The 19,478-nt window shown below is 43.2% G+C and overlaps 4 protein-coding genes across 12 annotated transcripts; 1 reads left to right on the forward strand and 3 right to left on the reverse strand.

The window, feature by feature from the left end:
- Positions 1-56: 56 nt before the first annotated feature.
- On the reverse strand, positions 57-5,636 carry LOC118112485 (protein FAM53C). 4 transcript variants are annotated; one of them, XM_035161835.2, is made up of 6 exons: positions 5,539-5,582; positions 4,412-4,474; positions 3,440-3,690; positions 3,299-3,359; positions 2,391-3,217; positions 57-1,553 (listed from the first exon to the last, which is right to left on the reverse strand). In XM_035161835.2, exons 3-6 carry the CDS (start codon positions 3,521-3,523, stop codon positions 1,293-1,295), a joined length of 1,233 nt encoding a protein of 410 aa, XP_035017726.1. In that variant the 5' UTR covers positions 3,524-3,690; positions 4,412-4,474; positions 5,539-5,582; the 3' UTR covers positions 57-1,292. The 4 variants fall into 4 exon arrangements, with proteins under 4 accessions (XP_035017726.1, XP_035017727.1, XP_035017728.1 ...); XM_035161836.1 differs by lacking the exon at positions 5,539-5,582 and adding an exon at positions 4,594-5,516; XM_035161837.1 differs by lacking the exon at positions 4,412-4,474 and having other exon boundaries at positions 57-1,490; positions 5,539-5,636.
- Positions 5,637-5,997: 361 nt separating this feature from the next.
- On the forward strand, positions 5,998-12,122 carry phykpl (5-phosphohydroxy-L-lysine phospho-lyase). Of its 3 annotated transcripts, XM_035161838.2 has the most exons (13): positions 5,998-6,356; positions 6,451-6,569; positions 6,651-6,810; positions 7,550-7,624; positions 7,710-7,797; positions 7,889-8,005; positions 8,426-8,508; positions 8,601-8,826; positions 9,454-9,608; positions 11,036-11,125; positions 11,210-11,343; positions 11,492-11,536; positions 11,915-12,122. In XM_035161838.2, exons 1-12 carry the CDS (start codon positions 6,298-6,300, stop codon positions 11,533-11,535), a joined length of 1,350 nt encoding a protein of 449 aa, XP_035017729.1. In that variant the 5' UTR covers positions 5,998-6,297; the 3' UTR covers position 11,536; positions 11,915-12,122. The 3 variants fall into 3 exon arrangements, 1 of the variants encoding a protein (XP_035017729.1); XR_004697229.2 differs by having other exon boundaries at positions 11,210-11,536; XR_004697230.2 differs by having other exon boundaries at positions 6,455-6,569; positions 11,210-11,536.
- Positions 12,123-12,490: 368 nt separating this feature from the next.
- On the reverse strand, positions 12,491-16,181 carry hnrnpaba (heterogeneous nuclear ribonucleoprotein A/Ba). Of its 4 annotated transcripts, none has more exons than XM_035161842.2 (9): positions 16,073-16,181; positions 15,331-15,567; positions 14,743-14,911; positions 14,492-14,650; positions 14,280-14,408; positions 14,104-14,194; positions 13,817-13,972; positions 13,631-13,716; positions 12,491-13,189 (listed from the first exon to the last, which is right to left on the reverse strand). In XM_035161842.2, exons 2-8 carry the CDS (start codon positions 15,549-15,551, stop codon positions 13,646-13,648), a joined length of 996 nt encoding a protein of 331 aa, XP_035017733.1. In that variant the 5' UTR covers positions 15,552-15,567; positions 16,073-16,181; the 3' UTR covers positions 12,491-13,189; positions 13,631-13,645. The 4 variants fall into 4 exon arrangements, with proteins under 4 accessions (XP_035017733.1, XP_035017731.1, XP_035017730.1 ...); XM_035161840.2 differs by having other exon boundaries at positions 16,020-16,161; XM_035161839.2 differs by lacking the exon at positions 16,073-16,181 and adding an exon at positions 15,687-15,823.
- An 83-nt stretch (positions 16,182-16,264) lies between these two features.
- On the reverse strand, positions 16,265-18,920 carry LOC118112684 (nucleoside diphosphate kinase homolog 5). The gene is given in 7 exon segments (XM_035162190.2): positions 16,265-16,380; positions 17,192-17,227; positions 17,230-17,299; positions 17,393-17,511; positions 17,597-17,697; positions 18,139-18,344; positions 18,795-18,920. Coding segments are annotated over 7 exon segments (774 nt in total).
- Positions 18,921-19,478: the final 558 nt, after the last annotated feature.

The following is a 19,478-nucleotide window of genomic DNA, read 5'->3' on the forward strand; positions in this document are numbered from 1 at the left end:
CATTGCTCTTTCATTGCACTACATGGATTTGCTATAATAAATAAAGGACAAGACAATTTTTCGGAAAAAAAAAAATATCATTCTCTATTAAAGTTTATTTGTACATAAATTGTGCAACGGGAATATTACCATCTGAAAACACAAGAAAGGTCGTTTCTGAAAGGCCACCAAGTCATTTGCATCACTCCCACCTTTGTCACATTCACTCAGAATTAGCTCGACATTGTGTACTCACTCTAACCACTGTGCAGTACATTTCATTGTGCCCTGTTTAAGTCCAGCTGCAGCATCCATCCAGTTATTCAAATGGCGATTATAGTGCATGTACCACCAGTTCAAAAATATCTGAATCAGCGCAAATGGAGTTTGCAATAATGTCTGGCTGTGAGAGAGAAGACCAGAGTCCCAAGAACTCTGTGTTTAAAGCTTAAGGCAATGTTCAGTTTACAGTATCATCAGTATGACTGCTGACATTGTGCTAATGTCCAAACAAACAAACGCAAAAAAGGGGGAGGCATCCTTTCTCCTATCAGAAGAAAACCTTCCCTTCCATGATGTAGAGGTGCTCCAAAAGGACAAATCAATGACAGAACAGCAGTAAAAGCAGATTTTTTTTCCCAGGGTCTATGAGAGATTTGAGGGACTGCAGCAAGATCTTGGATTATATCCTGTTCAACCTACCAGAGAGCATTTATATATGGACATAATTCCTATATTTGGGCTACTTGCATATTATTTTTAATTACACAGGGTATAATTAGGTTCTGCTTTACTTTATGTCCAAATTCAGAGAGCCACACACATAATAAGCATCTGATGACAGACCAATGCTCAATAACAATCCCAAGCAATCTGTCTTTAGTGTGTGACTTATGAGCAAATGAGAAGAATGTTGTGCTTAACGCAATATGTTATTCGATAAGGATATGCAGGGATATCAAGATGCTTACCAACAGTTAAGGCTAATTCAAGACTTTTATCAATATGAAATATTAGCCAAAAGTCTGTAAGCATGAAAACTCACTTATTTGTTCATGCACATTTCCGTATGGAGTGTTGAAAAGGCAGGCACTGGCATTTTTGTGAAATGTTTAACAGTGAACTAGTTCCAAGTGTTACAATCATTACATTGTAATTTGATATTGACGGTAATTGCTCGGTTCAAACTCTGGATGAAAGCCTTATGAGGTCAGCACTTTCCCAAGGATTCTGCCCAAAAAGCACGCAAAGCCTACTGGTGTGCTTAACATGGTTATGGAGGCTCTAATTACACTAGGAGAACCAACAAGTGGTCAGTTTTCTTCTATAAGGTTCAAATCCAGTTCTGTGCAGTCCCTCTCAAAAACAATCTTTTGTCCTCCATCTATTAAGGTCCTTTTTCTTTTATCTTCTTCCTCCTCCTCCTCCTCATCTTCTTCACTTTCACTTAGTGGCCCGATGCTGCCTCGTCCCAGGAACTCTGCAGGGGAGAAGGCTGAGCACTGCTCTGCCTGGGAAGACACTGGAATTAGACAGCCATCTGTAGCACATGCAAGGCTCTCACGATTACCAATCTACACAGGAGAAAGAAGTGTCATGAGTATCATGTGACAATTCTACCATTAAACCAGGTTTTATATGCATCTTATTAATGATGCCAACACTCTGAAATATGGAGAGATGATGGCATAGGAGCAAAGGTTTAACTGTGTTGAGCCAGAGTTGTGGGAGATACGATGCAGCCAGAAAAAGAGTGCACGAGTGAATCAAGGCCTGCGGATTACTTAAACCGTTTTCAGATATGACCTCCGGGTAAAATCTATAGAATTCGCTACAGAGTTGACCTAGAGTTTGCCTTTCACATATGCACAACGCAGCAGGAGTTTTTCTGCGCAGACGCGTTCACAACAGCAACAAATCCTCTGCATTATTCAGGCGAGAGGTGGAGCAGCTGGGTGCAGCAGACAGAGGCAGGAAGTGTCTGTGTTTGTTTACAGCACTGACACCATCATCAGCTCTTATCACCTCAAACTCTCTTGAAATCTTCATCGGTGTCTTCTATGTGTATGACACTGCTTTTTCAAGTGGAGATATTTGTTTTATCTTTGATGTTTTAATTTATGAGACTGTCATGTGTTAGAAGCCCCCCCCCCACTCGCCCTCAGTGAATCCAGCGGGGGATCCCCTGCTGTGTTCACACATTGACGTCTCCTGGATTTCGACAGACTTTATACTAGGAGGTCAGGCAGATAAAGTCTCACCCGGACATTTGCGTTCACACATGCACCACCTCTGGATAAAATATGGAAGAACTGCAGCATCCAGTGCATGTCTGAAAGCAGCAACTACGTGTGCACCAACGACTGATAGAACCTACCTACCGTGACAGCCCATTGCACGGTCTTGCTCACCTGTGTCATCTTGCTGAAGTTAAGGCCTGGCCTGGGGCAGGGGAGAACATCTGCGTCATGGCGCCTCTTTAAGCGGGGTTTGCGCATGTCACAGGGCTGAGAGTGGCATCGTGGCAGCGCTGGATGCAGGTCACGCCTACAGGAGGATGGTGTACTGCAGGCTGAAGTGGGAGATGGAGACAGGGCTTGGTGCTCCATGCCAGAACAGCCATATGTTAGAGCAGAAGCAGGGGAGGGCTCGGGCGGCAGGAGTACAACAGAGGTGTCCTGAATGTGCACAGGGGAGAGGGAGAAGCGGCGCTGCAGCATTAAGTGAGAAATCAGGGGGGCCGGTGAAGAGGAGCAGGAGGATGGAGTAGCAAAGGAGGCAGAGCAGGCTCCTTTCAGTGTGTCACAGGGGTCCCATGGGAAGCTCCATGGTAGTGGGGAGTCAGAGGAGAGTGCTAAGCTAAAGAAGGTAGGGCTAGAAGATGAGTGTACAGAGGAAGAGGAACTGGGACCACAAAGTAGCAAAGAGCTGGCTCCAGAGCCAGAACTAGATGCTCCTCCACTTGGGCAGCCACGTTTGACTGGGGTCCAAACCTTGGATGCACTAGGATGCCAGGTGGAGCGGCACCGAAACAGGTCCTCTGGAACAGAGAGGGACCGACAGTGGCGTTTTGGGGGTGGTGGCGGTGGGGAGTTTTGTAAAGCCTTTTCTGTAAAGGAAGAAACCTCCATTCTCTGGTGATGTTCTCCCGCGTTTGAAGGAAGCCATATGGAGTCAAGTCGACAGGATTCATCTAGAAAGTTGGCTTTGGATGATGGGTGTGTAGCTGAGCGGGTTTCTGAAAGGGCCAAAAGACAGACATGAGACAGATTGCCAACCAGACAGGTTGCAAATGCTGGACTTAAATGAATGAGCTTGCCTTGTCTTGATCGACCAGCACTCCACGAGACAGTGGGACTGGAGCCCACTGCAGGTAATGACTGAAAGAGAAACATGAGAACATAATGAAACACAGTATTTTAATAAAAGGGGACAAGATTTAGTTTTGTGTCCAACTCACCACATTCACATTGAATGAGAAAGCCTTTTGATAAGGCTCTTCCAGACTCTGCTTACGGAGCTGCTCTGTGATAAGTGTCACCATAGTTGTAGCTTTTATCCAGGGATAGACATGGATGATGCAGAGGTTTATTGAGGGCAGTGGAAATTTTATTAGTCAGAAACCTGGCGTGGTTTTGTGGTGTCCCCTCCACACCTCAACCAGCCAGACTGACCCGCTTGCTCACTATGCCACCGTCATCTTTATGCCACCTACAGAGACAAATGAGAAACACACATTGCACATGAAGCATTTCAGGGAACAGAAGCCTAGAAATTTGACACAGATCCCCACGACCTCAGATTCAAGTGTAAACTCTGCTAATGGGGACTTTCCAGCAGCATGGTGTAACTGCTGTTATGTGGAAAAGCCCACAGAGTGTCCACATATAGCAGAGCCACCTCATTCACACTTGAAAAGGCAGAGGCAGAAGTTCATGTTCACAAAAGGTAGAGAGAACACATGATGTGAGGAGACGCAGAACAAAGAAACACTTAAAATTCCATCAAGCCCATGGAACACGGGCACTTCTTACTGGGACTACAATCATAAACTGGGGTTATTTAAAAGTAAATGCAGAGTATTGCGCAAGTGAAAATCTTTGGGGCAATACCATGGCAATCAAAGTCAGTTGAGTCCAATAAAAACAAATGACAAGAGTTGTGAGCTGGAAGAGAATGGAAGGGGGAGGGAGAGGCAAAAGGGGAAAGGATGGGGGAAGTGTGTGTGAAAAATGAATGGGGATAGAGGTTGGAAGCATGCCATAGTATCTTTGCAAGAGGGACAAAAGAACAGTGAGCAGGTCTCAAGGGCTTAGGTTACCAAGGAAAAGCCAAAATGGTGTGATTTGCCCAGAGAGCAGGACCACCATAGAGCCTGCATGTGCATTTCATAAACACACGTTCCTTTAACATCTTAACGTCTAACGCTTACTGAATCGACAGACATCTAATGATTAACCTGCTCCAGTCCATGTAAGGAATCCCTGGAATCAAACTGAAAGTAAAACACAAAGTCAAACATTAATAAAAAAAACAAATCTGCTGTATTAAAACGTAACATGACCTTTTAGTCTTTGCAACTCTTTTACAAGTGCAGAGGAACAAAGCTCAAACCTGTATTCAATGCTGACAAAGTGGATATCAACACAAAAACAGCATCAACTTCAAACCATGCGTCTCGGTGTGAATCTGGACGTCAGATGTGGCTTTCAGGGCCTTCCTCCTTGTGGCGAACACGGTGCTACACTGTTAGCCTAATTCCACATGCCACAAGACAAGCTACTTCACCGGGCCAGGGGCCACGGGCTGAACCTCATCCTGTGGCAGCGGTCCCTAGTGAAAGAGAGGCTCTCCCCTCCTCAGAGACGGACAAGAGCAGTGCTGTCAACCGTCAAATCATTGCAAACTTCAAAAAAAAGAAAAGAAACAGTGCTCAACCAGAAACTTTACCACATTACTACAAACTCATGATCCTCAAAACACAACAGCACAAAACAATACCGATTAAGGCTCTTATGCTAGGCTAGTAAAGTGGTTCTGACTTAAGCCAAGGATATTTACAGTGCAAACCAACAGGCAAGTTTGTTACTCTCATCCCAAAGAAAAGCCCACGACGTCTGTGTTAGCAAATTAAAATCTATAGCATTACAACGTTAGCTGCGGGACAACTGTTTGTCATTGGCCATGCAAGCCTATTAATCACGAGGATAGATCTAGTAGCTAAATCGGATAGCGACTTTGACTGGTGGACAGAGTACAGAGTAAGCTAGCTCAGCGACACGATGCAGCCTGCGGAGCACCGAGTTATTAGCCGGTTGTGTCAGCTAGCTGATAACAAGTGCCTTAACCAACTGTAGGAGCACTCGGTCTGTTTGCTAGCAGGGAATAGCTTGTCACTGTGGCCGGCTCTGGCCACCAATCGTTCGGCTGAAACGTGTGAAGGGGCGACAGTGCGTGTAAAGGCTGGATCGATCCTGTACGTGTGAGTCAGTTGTAGCTTTAGCTCGGTTACGCAGCCTCTCTGCACGCTAGCATGCTGCAGCTGTCCTGGTGCATTACCTGCTTTCAGTGGTTCCTTAGCAACCGAAGCTGCACTCAGCGGAGCAGCCAGGGAGCAGTCCAGCGGGGTATTTATAGCCTTTGGACGATACCACTACAGAGGTTTTTTAAAAATACATTAGCCAAGTGGAAGAAAGACGACAATACTTGTGTGGCACCTACATTTCTTACATGGCGTTCAAACGGTTTTTTCCTACTGAAACATTTTGTTGAGCAATGTACGTTTTATGTTGTTTTGCAGGTGTCTGTCCCGCTACCGGTCCCACAGTTAGACTCTTCTGAATAAAGTGACAGCATGAAATCCAAACCGACCAAACGCCAGCGTGATGTTTTTTTTGATATGTTAATATTTATGAAATACAATGCTAATGATAACTCTGTCATAGCCTTGCTATAAGAACAAAAAATAGAGCGTGTCTCAAGCAAAGGTTACGTGAACCGAGTGCTCTTCTTGACGCATGCGCAGTGGGTGTCAGGAAGAGACCGCTGGGATTCATGAAAACAATACCATAAATAAGTGTCACAGTTATATTTCTGTTCACTGTAATCCGAGTCCACCTGTTATCACCTCGACACCTGACCAGTCCGTTCAGGAAACACCGTGTAGTTGTTTATCAATTCAGAAAAACAGAGGAAGATTATTTATATTTCTGTAAACGTCCGTTGGAATTCTGAGATAATAAAACAACTCCCTTCAGAAAAGTCGAGAGGCAGGAAGTAGAGTCCTCACACGCGATTACTGCACCGGCCCTGTGAGTTATGGCGCTCGATAAACTCAAGAAAGAAGAAACCCTCGCACTGAGGAAGAGACTGATCGGGTACGTTGAAGTGATGTTTTTCTTCACGCTGCTTGCCGATCGACATGTTGTGTGCACATGTGACACTGACACGTGTTCGTCCCCTTCATGGCAGACAGTCGTGCAGACTCTTCTACTCTGACGACCCAGTGAAAATAGTCCGAGCAAGAGGACAGTATCTGTTCGATGAAAATGACAAGCGCTACCTGGACTGCATCAGTAACGTGCATCATGGTAAACCACACTGCATGCTTTCTGATTCATGATAAAGTTTCCACCGTTGGATAACGTGTGTGCTTCCCCCCCCCATAATAGTGGGCCACTGTCACCCCAGCGTTACAAAGGCTGCAGCTGCACAGATGGAGCTCCTGAACACAAACGCGAGATTCCTGCACGACAACATAGTCCTGTATGCAGACCGCCTGGCGGCCACTCTGCCTGAGAAACTGTGCGTCTTCTACTTTGTGAACTCTGGGTAAGTAATGTGTCTTAGTTTAAGCACAGATCCCACCGGATAGTACGCAGCCACAGGCTCTGGATCAGGAGGAAAGATCCTAACTGGGTCCCAAGATAAAAGAATTTAGGAAAACCTATGTCCAAAAATAATGGCATTAAGCATCCAGGTCCAGGCACTTAAAAAATGTAAAAGGCCTTTATTTCAATGGGCTTGAAAGATTAAAATACACCAACGTGTGACTGTGTCTCATGTGTCAGTACACCCTGATGAAGGCATAAGCCCATAGGCGGTGGTGTATTTTAATGCTTAAAGCCCATTGAAGTAAAGGCCCTTTACATTTTTCAAACCACTTTGAGTGCCTGGAACTGGATTCTTAATGCGGTCAGTTTTCCTCAAATTTGTTGACATGTATTCCCTTCCTTGAGCACAAGTGGTTTGAGGGAGACTAGTAGCCCTCCTGCCACCTCTCTGGGTCCTAAGGTGTTAGGGACACACCCCCAGGTCTGATCAGTCTGTGCTGGGCCTGCCTTAGACGAGGGTGTCTTGTGATTAAAAGGACGAAACACTTGTTGACGATAAGGTACCCAGCTGGAGACATGTCCCTAAAATCCACTTGTGATCCCTCACATCTACTGGAGGTTGGCATCTTAACTAGTGGGAAAGATCTTCAAACACACAAGGGATATTCACCATCTTGTCCTATGTTCCTAAACCTGAAGCACTCACCCAGTGATCTTTACATCTGTTTTTCCGACAGTTCAGAGGCCAACGATCTCGCCCTTCGCCTGGCACAGCAGTACACCCAACACGAGGACGTCATCGTGCTTGACCAGTGAGTATTGTGCTCTTATGCAACAGACTCACCCACTGACAATGCACTTGCTTATGAATTACAATGACCTCTTCTTCTACACCAGTGCATACCATGGGCATCTAATGTCCCTCATCGACATTAGCCCTTACAAGTTCCGGAAACTGGCGGGACAGAAAGAATGGGTTCATGTGGTGTGTAAATGTATATGAGCATCATTACCCATCTGATGACCAACAGTGAACTCCTGCCTATATGAAAACATTTGCTTTTATCTGCATGTAGGCACCGTTACCCGACACCTACAGAGGCAAATACAGGGAGAATCACCCCAACCCAGGCCAAGCTTATGCCGATACAGTGAAAGACCTAATTGAGGATGTGCACAGGAAAGGCCGTAAGGTACAATTTAACACACTTCCATGGAGCCTGAATGAGATAAGTAACATTCAAAACAGAGCCAGACTGATTTAGCGGCAGGTATATGCATTTTTTTAATGATTGATTTTTATTATTGATTTTCTTAATTTGCGTTTGTGTTTTCTTTTTATTCATAGTTATTATAATACAGTTATATGAATTGATTGTTAAACTGTAAAATATCAAGCCTCAATTACATTTCTTTGTGATAAATCATCATTGCCATTTTTTTTTTACATATACACAAATGTTTTTTAACCCTGTAATAACAGTTAACGGGCCCCCAAATATTCACATCGTTTGTGCTCTAATTCAAAACATATTATACAAAGACATAACGAAAATGCTGTATTGAACGCAATCTTAATGTAAACCTTCTTTATTTGTTACGTTTTCCGATAGATCTCTGCCTTCTTTGCTGAATCACTGCCAAGTGTTGGAGGACAAATCATCTTTCCCCAGGGATACTCAGCTAAAGTTGCAGAGTGAGAAGCAAACTTATATTTAAGTTCTCGTTCTTTTTCAGCCACATGTACAATAATGGTGACGCGCTACGCCTCCCTGGTACGCTCCGCAGATACGTGCACTCAGCCGGTGGAGTGTTCGTGGCAGACGAAGTCCAGACAGGTTTTGGACGTGTGGGGAGTCACTTCTGGGCTTTCCAGCTGCAGGGACAGGGCTTCTGTCCTGACATTGTGACGATGGGGAAACCGATGGGCAATGGGCATCCTTTGGCTTGTGTGGCAACCACTGTAGAGATAGCTGGAGCTTTCACAGCCAACGGAGTGGAGTACTTCAACACGGTGACTATACAGTGAACTCATTGGCCACATTGAAAGTAGATAAAACCTTACAGTTAAGTTACCCACGTACTTGTGGTTCCTTTTTATATTACGGTTGTCTGTATTTTTATGGCAATGAGTTTGACTCGGCCACATTGACAGTATCCTCTCAACTACAACCTTTTCACCAACAAGCAACAGAGATATTACACCTCACTTGCCTCATTGATTTGTTACCATTGGCACTGAATTACAGAATTACACAGTACTTGACGCCTGCACTCTTAAAAAACTTTTTATAAAACAATGATTAGAGATTATTCTCATAAACCATGATATAAAATATATCACTCGGTTGATGTATCTATTTGATTTGTGTGTGTGGTCTTTGTCAATGAAGGAAATATTTCAACTACACATAATACTGAGTTTTCTGGATGCCTTAAGGGGTGTGTGGATGAGGCTGTGTCACCTCCAGATCACTCTTCATCTGACACATCATGGTATTCACAGTAAAATGTGATATCATAATACACGTGACTATTATTATTTAGGTGATGCCTGTAACATGATGATAGGCCCTTATAAAGTAGAAAGGATATGAATATATCTGGATGAGATAACAGGTTTCTGTCTAACTTCACGCAGTTTGGAGGGAACCCGGTGTCGTGTGCAATTGGCCTGGCAGTCCTTGATGTGATAGAGGAGGAGGACCTTAGGGGAAACGCCATGAAAGTGGGATCCTACCTTAAAGAGTTGCTCACAAAGCTGCAAACCCGACATCAAATAATTGGCGATGTCAGGTAAGGATGCTGTGACTAGTGCCCCCTGGCTCTTTAAACTCGGTCTAATGCTTTCACATAAACACTTACAGTCCCTTGGTTAGTCCACTCGTGTTCCCACTAACAGTATCTTGACTGATTAGACCTCCAGTGGGTACAAGTACAGTGTTTTTTGTAGCATTTTATGAGGGGGAAGAGATTATATTATCGATAGCGACTTTGAAATAGCCGCCGAGAAAATGTGGTCCACAAAAAAATAAAATCGTGCATGTGCATATAAACTCATCAGAGAGCACAAACCTACACCAAGGCCCAATAGTCCCCTTTAGTTCAACCACGCTGCAGCAAATTGCACGTAGATATCAGTTCTCTAAATATGTCAGACTTTTTGGATCAAGGTCCATGAATCATCCCCCGAGAGAACTATGAAAATGTCAAAACCGTCAATGCCAGCAGTGTATCGTGCTTCTCTAAATCAGATTTTGAAGAAATTTGAAGATATTCTGAATAAGCTAACATTTAGCATACACTAAATATCTATGACACACGGATGTTTAGATCAGCAAACATTACACATTAACTCAACTTAAACTTACATACAATAGAACCAGAATCCCCCACGAAATTTTGAGGTAATCCAGAAGTTTTTTGTAATCTTGCTTGCAAAAAGCTGAGTGAAACCATTATTTCTCTGGCGAAGGAACAGAAAGTGCACCCCTGAAGACGCATGTGGATACATAGGGATTCTGAAAGTTGAGCCATGTAACTGATGACATAACTTTATATTAAACAGGCTGTTTTGGTTTGTTTGAATGAGCCCTTCTCCAAAAACCAAATCATTTCATTCAACAAGATTCGTTTTTTTTGTGTGTGCATCATACCTTACAAGGGATGCTCAACTTGTCATAGCAAGTAGAGGACAGATATTGGTCATAACATTAACTTCTATCGGATGTAAATCATGACGGTAATTTACTCAACCCTGCCACTGAAAATAAAACATTCCTGTACCTTTACAAATCATGTCAAATCACGTCAATGACCCACGGGTGGACTCACTCAAGGACCTGTTTTTTGCCTTGGAATTATGGGATACTGAGTTTCAATCGAGGATAAGAATAAGCAAATTCATGCAAAAATGTGGGTGTCTGGATAATTTGTCAATGTGGCCATGTGCGAGGTGTATTTATCTCCATTCTCTACCATTATGAAGTGGTTCTCGAATGGGGGAACAAATAATGTTTCATGTTTTTCAAATAGATTTCTCTTGTGTGTTTCTGTCATACAACTACGTAGAGTGATTAAAAAAAGCTATGTCAAGTTATTCCATAAAACACACATGGGCTATAGAATATCTTCTATGTAGTTGGGATCCTTGGATGAGGAAAAGCAGTACAACTTCTGATTGACCAAATTGAGTCTAATGAAAAATTATGCTCTTATAACAGAGGTGTGGGACTTTTTGTGGGACTGGAGCTGGTCACAGACAGAGAGCAGAAGACTCCTGCTACACAAACAGCGGCGCGGGTTGTTAAGAGGTATCTGTTCATAACACTTGATTCAATGTTGCAGATTTAACCTTCTAGGGAGAATACATTCTATGTCTCTCCCATGTGGTGTAGGTTAAAAGAAGAGGATCGGATCTGTGTTAGTACAGACGGCCCCTGGGAGAGTGTGGTTAAGTTCAAACCCCCTATGTGCTTCTGTATGGAGGATGCAGAGCTGGTGGTGCAATGCATTGACCGCATCCTCACAGGTTACTTACACAAACACCACCTTAACCATACACCTGTCACCAGTTTGTAATGTACATTTAATCTACGGAACACATTAGCAGTCAAAGATGTGAATTTCACATGTTCATAAGGTGCAGAATAACTCATGAAATGTGCTTGTTCTCACAGACATCGAGGCCAACGACCTTAAACTGGAAAAGGAAGACATCTAAGGTTTGTTAAACCTGTAGAAAAACTTTTAATTGCATCAGACATTGTCAGATGTTCACATTCATAAAGTTCAGAGGTAGAGATATGAATGTTTATACTTGGGATTCCAGTAGATCAAACAAGTTCAGTCACTTCACAGAACATGTTGCTGCCTTGCACTCACACACAGACCATTGTAGGGACGAGATCTGTTTTTAATGCATCACTGAAGTCTTAAGATGTAACAACCATCTTGTCACAGCAATTTTTTTTTTTATATCAAAAGGTTAAATCTTGAAATATAAAAGTGTTGACATTAGATGATATTAATACTGAAGAATAACTGCTCCGTAATTAATTGGGAGCTGTACAACATTAAATTGAAATATTTTTCTCCACCAGGTCTTCAGTGCCAATTTATGGTTTGGACATTGGTAGAATGACAGGTTACCTCTCGAAATCCAGCCAATTGGAGGCAGTCATCTTTAAAATGATGCTAGATGTGACCGTCACCTGGGAGATTTCATATATGACTCTATCTTGACACTAATGAACTTTCATAATATTTTTTAAAAGAAAAATCAGGAAATCAATAAACAGCTTTCTTTAATTTTCCTCTCCTGACTTCTCTATATTCTTTTATCCACAGTACTTGTATTTAAAAATAAACCCAGCTTATAACACTGATCAGCAACATATTCTCAATACACAATATGGTTGATATAAGCACTTACCAGACCACTATCTTTAACTCCTGGACACATTCACAAAAATGCTCAAGTATCGCAGTTTCTCATCTAGTGGGGTGGGTATTAAAACTCAGCCAGTTATCCTGCAGGTAGTGACGCCCTCTCCCACAGCTTCTCAAAGAGGCATCCGCAGAGGTATTAACATTACTCAAGACAAAACAAGCAAGCCATTTAAAACAGTACAAAACATTTAACATTAACTTTACAAATAATAACAAAAAGATCCGAGTGTAATAGAAACCAAAAGTTTATTTCTACCAATTTGCCCAAGACACTAGAGGAATGAGTTTCCAGTGAGAGAGGGAATACCCTCTTACATTAACAGGCTTGCGTTCAGTTGAATAACACTAGTAAAGCCACTTAAAATTGCAGACATGGTGGGGGAAGAATCTCCTTAAAAGCCAAAAAAAAAAGATGCTGGTTGTCTTCGTCTACTATTCCATCTGCAAACATTCACTTGACAATGAACCCTTTGATTAGTTTAAATCCCTTATTTTACCTCACCCCACATATGAAGCCATGCAACTCGCATCCAACACTCAGCACGGGAGAAAGTAACTTAAGATCTAGAAACACCAAAAAAAATAAAATAAAAAAAAGCAAACTTGTTTTATTGTGAGCTTTAAAAGCTCTTGCTCCTGCTCATCTGTAAATCCAGTAGACATGTAAAAATACAACCATACAATACATTAGATTCAAAAGGGTACCAAAAAGTACAGTAAAAATAACACTTCCATCACTGGAAATGTAAATGGACACAAAACAATATAAAATAAAAAGTGGAAAAGTGACATTTGCTTCCCCAGTTCCTCACTTGATCTGTACAAATGGAGCATGAGTCCAAATTTCTGCCAACTCCAAAGGAAAAGCCAGAGCCCATGTTCGCTGTGGTCAGACCATGGATCTCTTTTTCTTATTTACTTTAGACCTTAAGAGAAAAACATGGTGCTTAACGTTACTTAGAATAAACCAAATATGGCATGCTGTTACACAAAGACAGACAGGTGCATGAATGAGTTTGACAAGTCAGTGAATGAACAGACACACTTGGGGAGGGGGGGGGACACGACCGCTAACTATTACATGAAGCACCCATGTGGAAAAGGTGAAACGGTCCTTATTTCTGTTCTCAACCACCACCAACTCAACCCTTAGTGATCAAGTAGTGTTTGTAGAGATGCATCTTAAGATGGCTGACAGGTGGAATGAATCCATCTTTAATGATCACAGACCCCCACAACACGGCCTACCCTAACCCCACCACAATGCTCGAATGGATTTAGAGTAGATGGAGATCTTTGGGATCAAAAAGGCACCAATGGTTACATCTATGTTCTCATACTACCACGGATGATGCAAAAATGCATACCTGCACTACGTGTGATCAGTATGGCTTGTAGCTACTCTGGTGGCCTCCACGTCTTGGAGTTTTCCCATAGCTTGTATTGCCCTGGTCTGGAGGACAAGAGAAAAAGGGACTGAGTTCTTCTGTACAACAAGGAGGACCAAGAAAATAAAGTTTCTTTTTCGTTCCCTGGGGGCACTTATCGCTTACTGTAATCGTAGCCACCCCCATAGCCGTAATAACCAGCAGAGTAGTCATAGTTGCCATAGCCGCCATATCCGTAGCCTTGCTGTCCATAACCATAGTTCTGGTTGTATCCCTGGTTCCAGTAGTTATTGTAGCCTTGATTCCAGTTCTGGCCCTGGCCTAGAAACATCAGACGAAGCCATTGTCACAACTCTGAAGTATACCAGACAATTAATTCACACAAATAGGGTTCTACCACTGAATGTGGGTTAATAGAAAGACTTTGATGGTAGGTAAATATAGGCGCTTACCTCCACGGGGCCTGCCACGTCCACCATATCCACGAGAACCGTACTGCTGCTGCTGGTAGACCTCTTTGGGCTGGGCTACTTTAACTTCGCACTGAAACAAAAAACAAGCAATAAGAGCTTTTCTAAAGAGTATATTATAATAAAATGTCACCACTATGCAAAATGCATGCTATTACCTTGCTTCCACCAACATTATGGTATTTCTTCTCCATAACTTTGAGGGGAGCCTCTTCCTTATATGTGATGAACACGAATCCCCTCCTCTTGTCTGTCTTTGGATCTTGGGGAAGCTCAATGGTCTCGATCTAAACAAGAAAAAAAACAATTTCAGGGGCCAACATCATAAAAGCCATTCAGATACTTGATTCACAGACAGACAAACTCTTACCTCTCCAAAGGTTCCAAAGTACTCCTGAATGACTTCCTTTGAAGTATCAGGGTTGAGGCCTCCCACAAAGATTTTCTTGATCGGGTCCTTCTTCATGGCCATGGCCTTCTTTGGGTCAATCTGTCGTCCATCTAACCTGTGCTCCTTCTGTTCAAGAACCTGAAGGAAAAATAAAAGAAATCAGTGAAAACTGCCCACCCTGACTACATTAGCGACCATTTAGCGCCGGATCAAATTGCTTCCTCACTCACCTTATCTACACTGACTGCCTCTTTAAAGAGAATGAAGCCAAAGCCTCTTGACCGGCCTGTCTGCTGGTCCATCTTTATGGTGCAGTCCGTCACTTCACCAAACTTGGAGAAGTAATCTTTAAGATCCTTCTTGCTCGTGTCCCAGCTGAGACCACCAACAAACATTTTCCTAAACACACAAATAAGGAAGGGGACGCATTTAGTGTAACAGGCAGCACTACTCCTCCAACTTTATATATGGCTGTGGGGGGTGGGGTGGGGTGGTTGCCGGCCGGAGGGGGTGTAAATGTACACACTGTTCCAGAACATCTGTTGACCCCCATGACGTGGGATGGCACGCAACAATTGCAATAGCTTGTGGCTATTTTACAGCATTAATAAAATATGAAAAAAAAAATGCCGTACGATCAATGTACATAATTCCCCATTAGCCAATACATTAGATCTCTTCTTCACGCGCCCATCCCCCCTCCACTCTGCACATGGCGCCAACAAAGGCCGGCTGAACAAAGAAACATGGCACACCACGAGTGCGCTTAACAATCGCCGGATTCATCAAAGGTTCGCGTTGTGGCGTTTAAAACTCACCCGGCATCCTCCTCGCCTTTGCTGGCGTCGATCTGTCCGCCCTCGTTGCCGCCGTTCTGCGAATCCCCGTCCGCGTCGGCGTCGGGCCCCGCAGCCTCCTCGCACTCATTCACGGCGCTGTCGTCGTTCCCCTCCTCACCGAGGCCGGCTCCGTTGAAATCATCGTCGACTTCGTGGCCGTTTTCTGATGTTTCCATGTACTGCTGCTCGGTCTCAGACATGTTTGAACTATTAAGCCTAGAAGACAAAGACAAAAACACGTTAGCTTGCAAGGTTAGAAAATCCCGGTGGTTACATAACCAGTCAGGCCGTTCATGCTTCGCCATTTACATGGTGCCAATGCATGCATTTCCCACCATTTTGACCGGTACACTCGCGCCCCATGCATCCACAGAAAGAATCACCTACAGCGGGCAAATGGCACCAGAGACCCGTCTACAAAGTCAACATGGTGGCCACCCGTCATCCAAAATACATTTCTGCTGGAGCCACAGATTAGAAAAACGCCCCGCGTGTGTGCCACACTGATAAACCGAGCCCCCACTGTACAACTCAAATTCGCGGTTACGTAATGCAGAGGCCGAGCAGCCGCACTCCAGGGCCGCTACTTCTGCTGTTTACACACATGCAATGTAACCGACGCCATGAACAACCATAACCCGAAGGTCCGCGGCCGAGTGGGTACTTACGCGACGCCAGAGTGAAATAAACCGAGGCTAAAGTAGAAGGAAAAGCAGCTTACTGGTCACACAACCGGAGAGCTCTCTTCAAGATGGATTCTCCCACTCGACGACAACTCGTGGTTGGTTTTCTAGAACCGGTAGAAAAAAAAAACACTTTTCTGCGGAGGCGGCGTCTGATTGGATGATCCCGGCGGTCACTCGTGGCGGTGGCCAATTGCGGGCGCGGTGCTTTTTTTTTACGCAGGAGCTGTTCACGCCCTCCTCACACAGGAAGCGACTCGGAGCACATTTTCCAACGTTGCGTCGAATAATGTTCCACTCAGCGTTTGACTGGCTCGGATCGCAGGCCACTCTGGATCTGACGAATCTGCAGCAACACTCAACACAAGTACAATCCACTTGTGTGCAAAAGCAACGGCCAGTGTAGGGAAGATGTAGAAAATGTAGATTACTGTGATTATTGCACATTATTGATAAATTATGCTTATGGTTATGCCTGTGCGCTTTATGAATATGTTATCCAGTGACTACAGTATAAGTTTATAAAATAAACTGAACATGGGTTGAACGAATAAACAGAAACCATAAAATTAATTAAAATGAATACACTATTAAATACAACAGGTCCACACTAAACGCTATTTGGTTAGTTTGCATCTACTTTAATTGAGAGGATCAAAGAGCCGTTGATTCAACAAGTAATGAGGCCAAATTTTGCTGTGTTGCACTGTAATGTATTGTTACTGTTATTAGGATATGATAAGAAGTACTTTTATTGATCCTCCAAAGAGGAAATTCACTATTGGCACAGCACCACACAGGGGGAAATGTAGAAAGACTAGAAATAGAAATACTAAATACCATTACAACATACACAAAAGTGTCTTCATTGTCCCTTTCAGGGAAATTGATTTGCAGCCGGGATCATACAAACAGACAATACCCAAACGGTGAAAACACACAAACCCCCACACACTGGTGGACAATCTGACAATTTGAGGTGTCATTTATTGAAAGAATTAGGACCATTTATGTAAATCTGATGAATTTTCATTATGAATCAAATCAAACTCCTTATATATATATTATTTTTTCATAAAACAGTTTATTTGTGCTGAAAATACATTTTATTTGTATTTCTTTATCGAAGGACTGAAGACATTTGTTAGAATGTATACAATCTGATGTTATGTATTCTTCTCTTTCTTCCTGCCTTCCACAGCTGCTCCATCACATATTTGAGGCTTGTTGGGACAGTGTTTGATCAGCCAGTCAGCTAGCCAAACCTATTGCAAACAATGATAACAACAATAAATAATGGCTAATGAATAAATCTATCCATTCATATACCTCAAAAATATTGTGCACTGAACACTTACACAGGGGTTGAGTGGCTTGTGCTTGCAGAGCTGAGTGAGCCCTCGAACCAGAGTTGGGTTCACATACTTGCTCAGGTATTCTTCAGTTTCTTCTCTCGGAGGAAGGGGCTCAATAACAGCTGCAGAGAGAAAGAACAAAATCATATGCGCTCAATAGCACATTTCCATATGAGCAACAGTATGTGTGATGTGTGTATAACTTACAGTTTGGGAACATGAATTTGATCTCCCTCTCAGCTGCATGAAATGACTCACTGCCGTGGAGTGCGTTCTTCAGGTCACAAGTGCCATACTTTGCTCTAAGGCTGGGGAAAAAACACACCTTCAGAAGTGCACTCCTGCTTAAGTTGTCTTGATCACAAACTGTTACCTTTCTACTTTGAATAAAAGACCACAATTATTATACCAAATCAAATAAATGAACTACATTGATAAGACATGGTTAACTATGTTCTATCACAGGAGTATACAAGTGTTGTGAAACCACATAGTCATATAGTGTAAGTACTGAACTTGTCATGGCAGTTGAAATAATAGTGTTTATATTTCCCCCAAGTACAGTGACGGCCTATTTTAGTGGTGGCAGCCTTTGTTTCTAAGCAAACATTTACTGCTATTTAGATGGATCAACTTTGCTTGTATGTACATTTATTCAACATGTGGTTCATCGTAGCACATTTTATGCATAAACATCCTGACAACAGAACAAAAGTCTGAATCAACACCTTCAAAGTTAACAAACTGACCATTCTGGGTGAGTTTCTCGAGCCTTGGGGCTGTTGACAGGCCCCATGAGGATCTTCCAGTATGCAACAGCATTGCTGCGGGCCAGCGCCAGGGCGATGATGGGGCCAGAGCTCATGAAGGCAGTCAAGTTGGGAAAGAAGAACTTCCCAAACTGGTCTGCGTAGAAGTCGCTGCATTGCTCTGGACTTAGCTGCAGCTTCCGCTTCTGCAGCAGACATGGGATATTGGACATTTCACAGAGATGTGTGGAGAGAGGTGAATCAAGTTTTGTGCATCAGAATGAATCCAGACATTCAAACCTCCTCGAGGTGTAAGAGCAATATTTATTGACGTAGGTGAGGTGGTGTGCAAGCAGGCATTTAAGGGTATGCAATAATCTTAGAATACACGTTGCTGGAGAATGCTGCACCCTAAGAAAATACTACTCCTTATCATTTCATTTAATGTTACGCTGCTTATGTGCCGTCAGCGCTCCCTGGTGGACAAACTTTGCAACTATTGAAGTGTTTCTTTATTTCCTCAACTACCCTTCAATGAGACTTCACGTACATTTTGAGAAGCCGCTCGCCCGTTCATGTAGGAGCATCTGAAACTGTAGCTACAGATGTACCACCAGTTAAATAATGTCCATAACAAATGTAAAAACCAAACCGACCTGCAACACAGCGAATCCCGATTTGAGGATAACGTCTTCGATCTCCTCACTTCTGTGGATGGCGTCTGGTTTAATGAGAGCCAGGGTTCTCTCTACGTAAATGCGAGGATATGAGTTCGGTTCCATCTTTAACAATTAAGTTCCCGAAGCTGGTAAAGTTAGTTATTGATCAACTAAAATGGGGAACAGGTGGTGAACGACTGAAGACTTCAAACTGCCCCGTGGTCCTAATGTTTATGTTTCTATGTTTCTATGTTCCTATGTTCCTTTCATGTACTAAACACCCGTCCATGACAGAGCTCAGAAACAGCCTCTTTATGATCAAAGAATACAGTTGGCATGAAAGTGTCATCGCCGCAATTCAACCTTGAATTCTTTATATACTGGTCATAAGATATTCTGAATTGAGTCTTTTACCCAGATCTTGATGCTTGGGCCAGTGGCGGCACACAGCCAGTAACGGTTGGGTCTGAAGCAGAGGGCATTGATCATGTCACCACTGTCCAGGGTGTACAGGTGCTTGCCCTCATTCAGGTCCCACAGGATGGCCTGTCCATCCTGAACAGAGAGACAAAAGGTGTCCTTCAATAAAATGTCTACGCAAAATATATAGCTAGTATCTAGAATATTTACATAATCTTACATAACCAGTCAGGCCATTCATGCTTCTCATTTACATAGTGC

The sequence above is a fragment of the Hippoglossus stenolepis genome, chromosome 7 (assembly GCF_022539355.2).
Source record: "Hippoglossus stenolepis isolate QCI-W04-F060 chromosome 7, HSTE1.2, whole genome shotgun sequence".
NCBI classification, from domain to species: Eukaryota; Metazoa; Chordata; class Actinopteri; order Pleuronectiformes; family Pleuronectidae; genus Hippoglossus; species Hippoglossus stenolepis.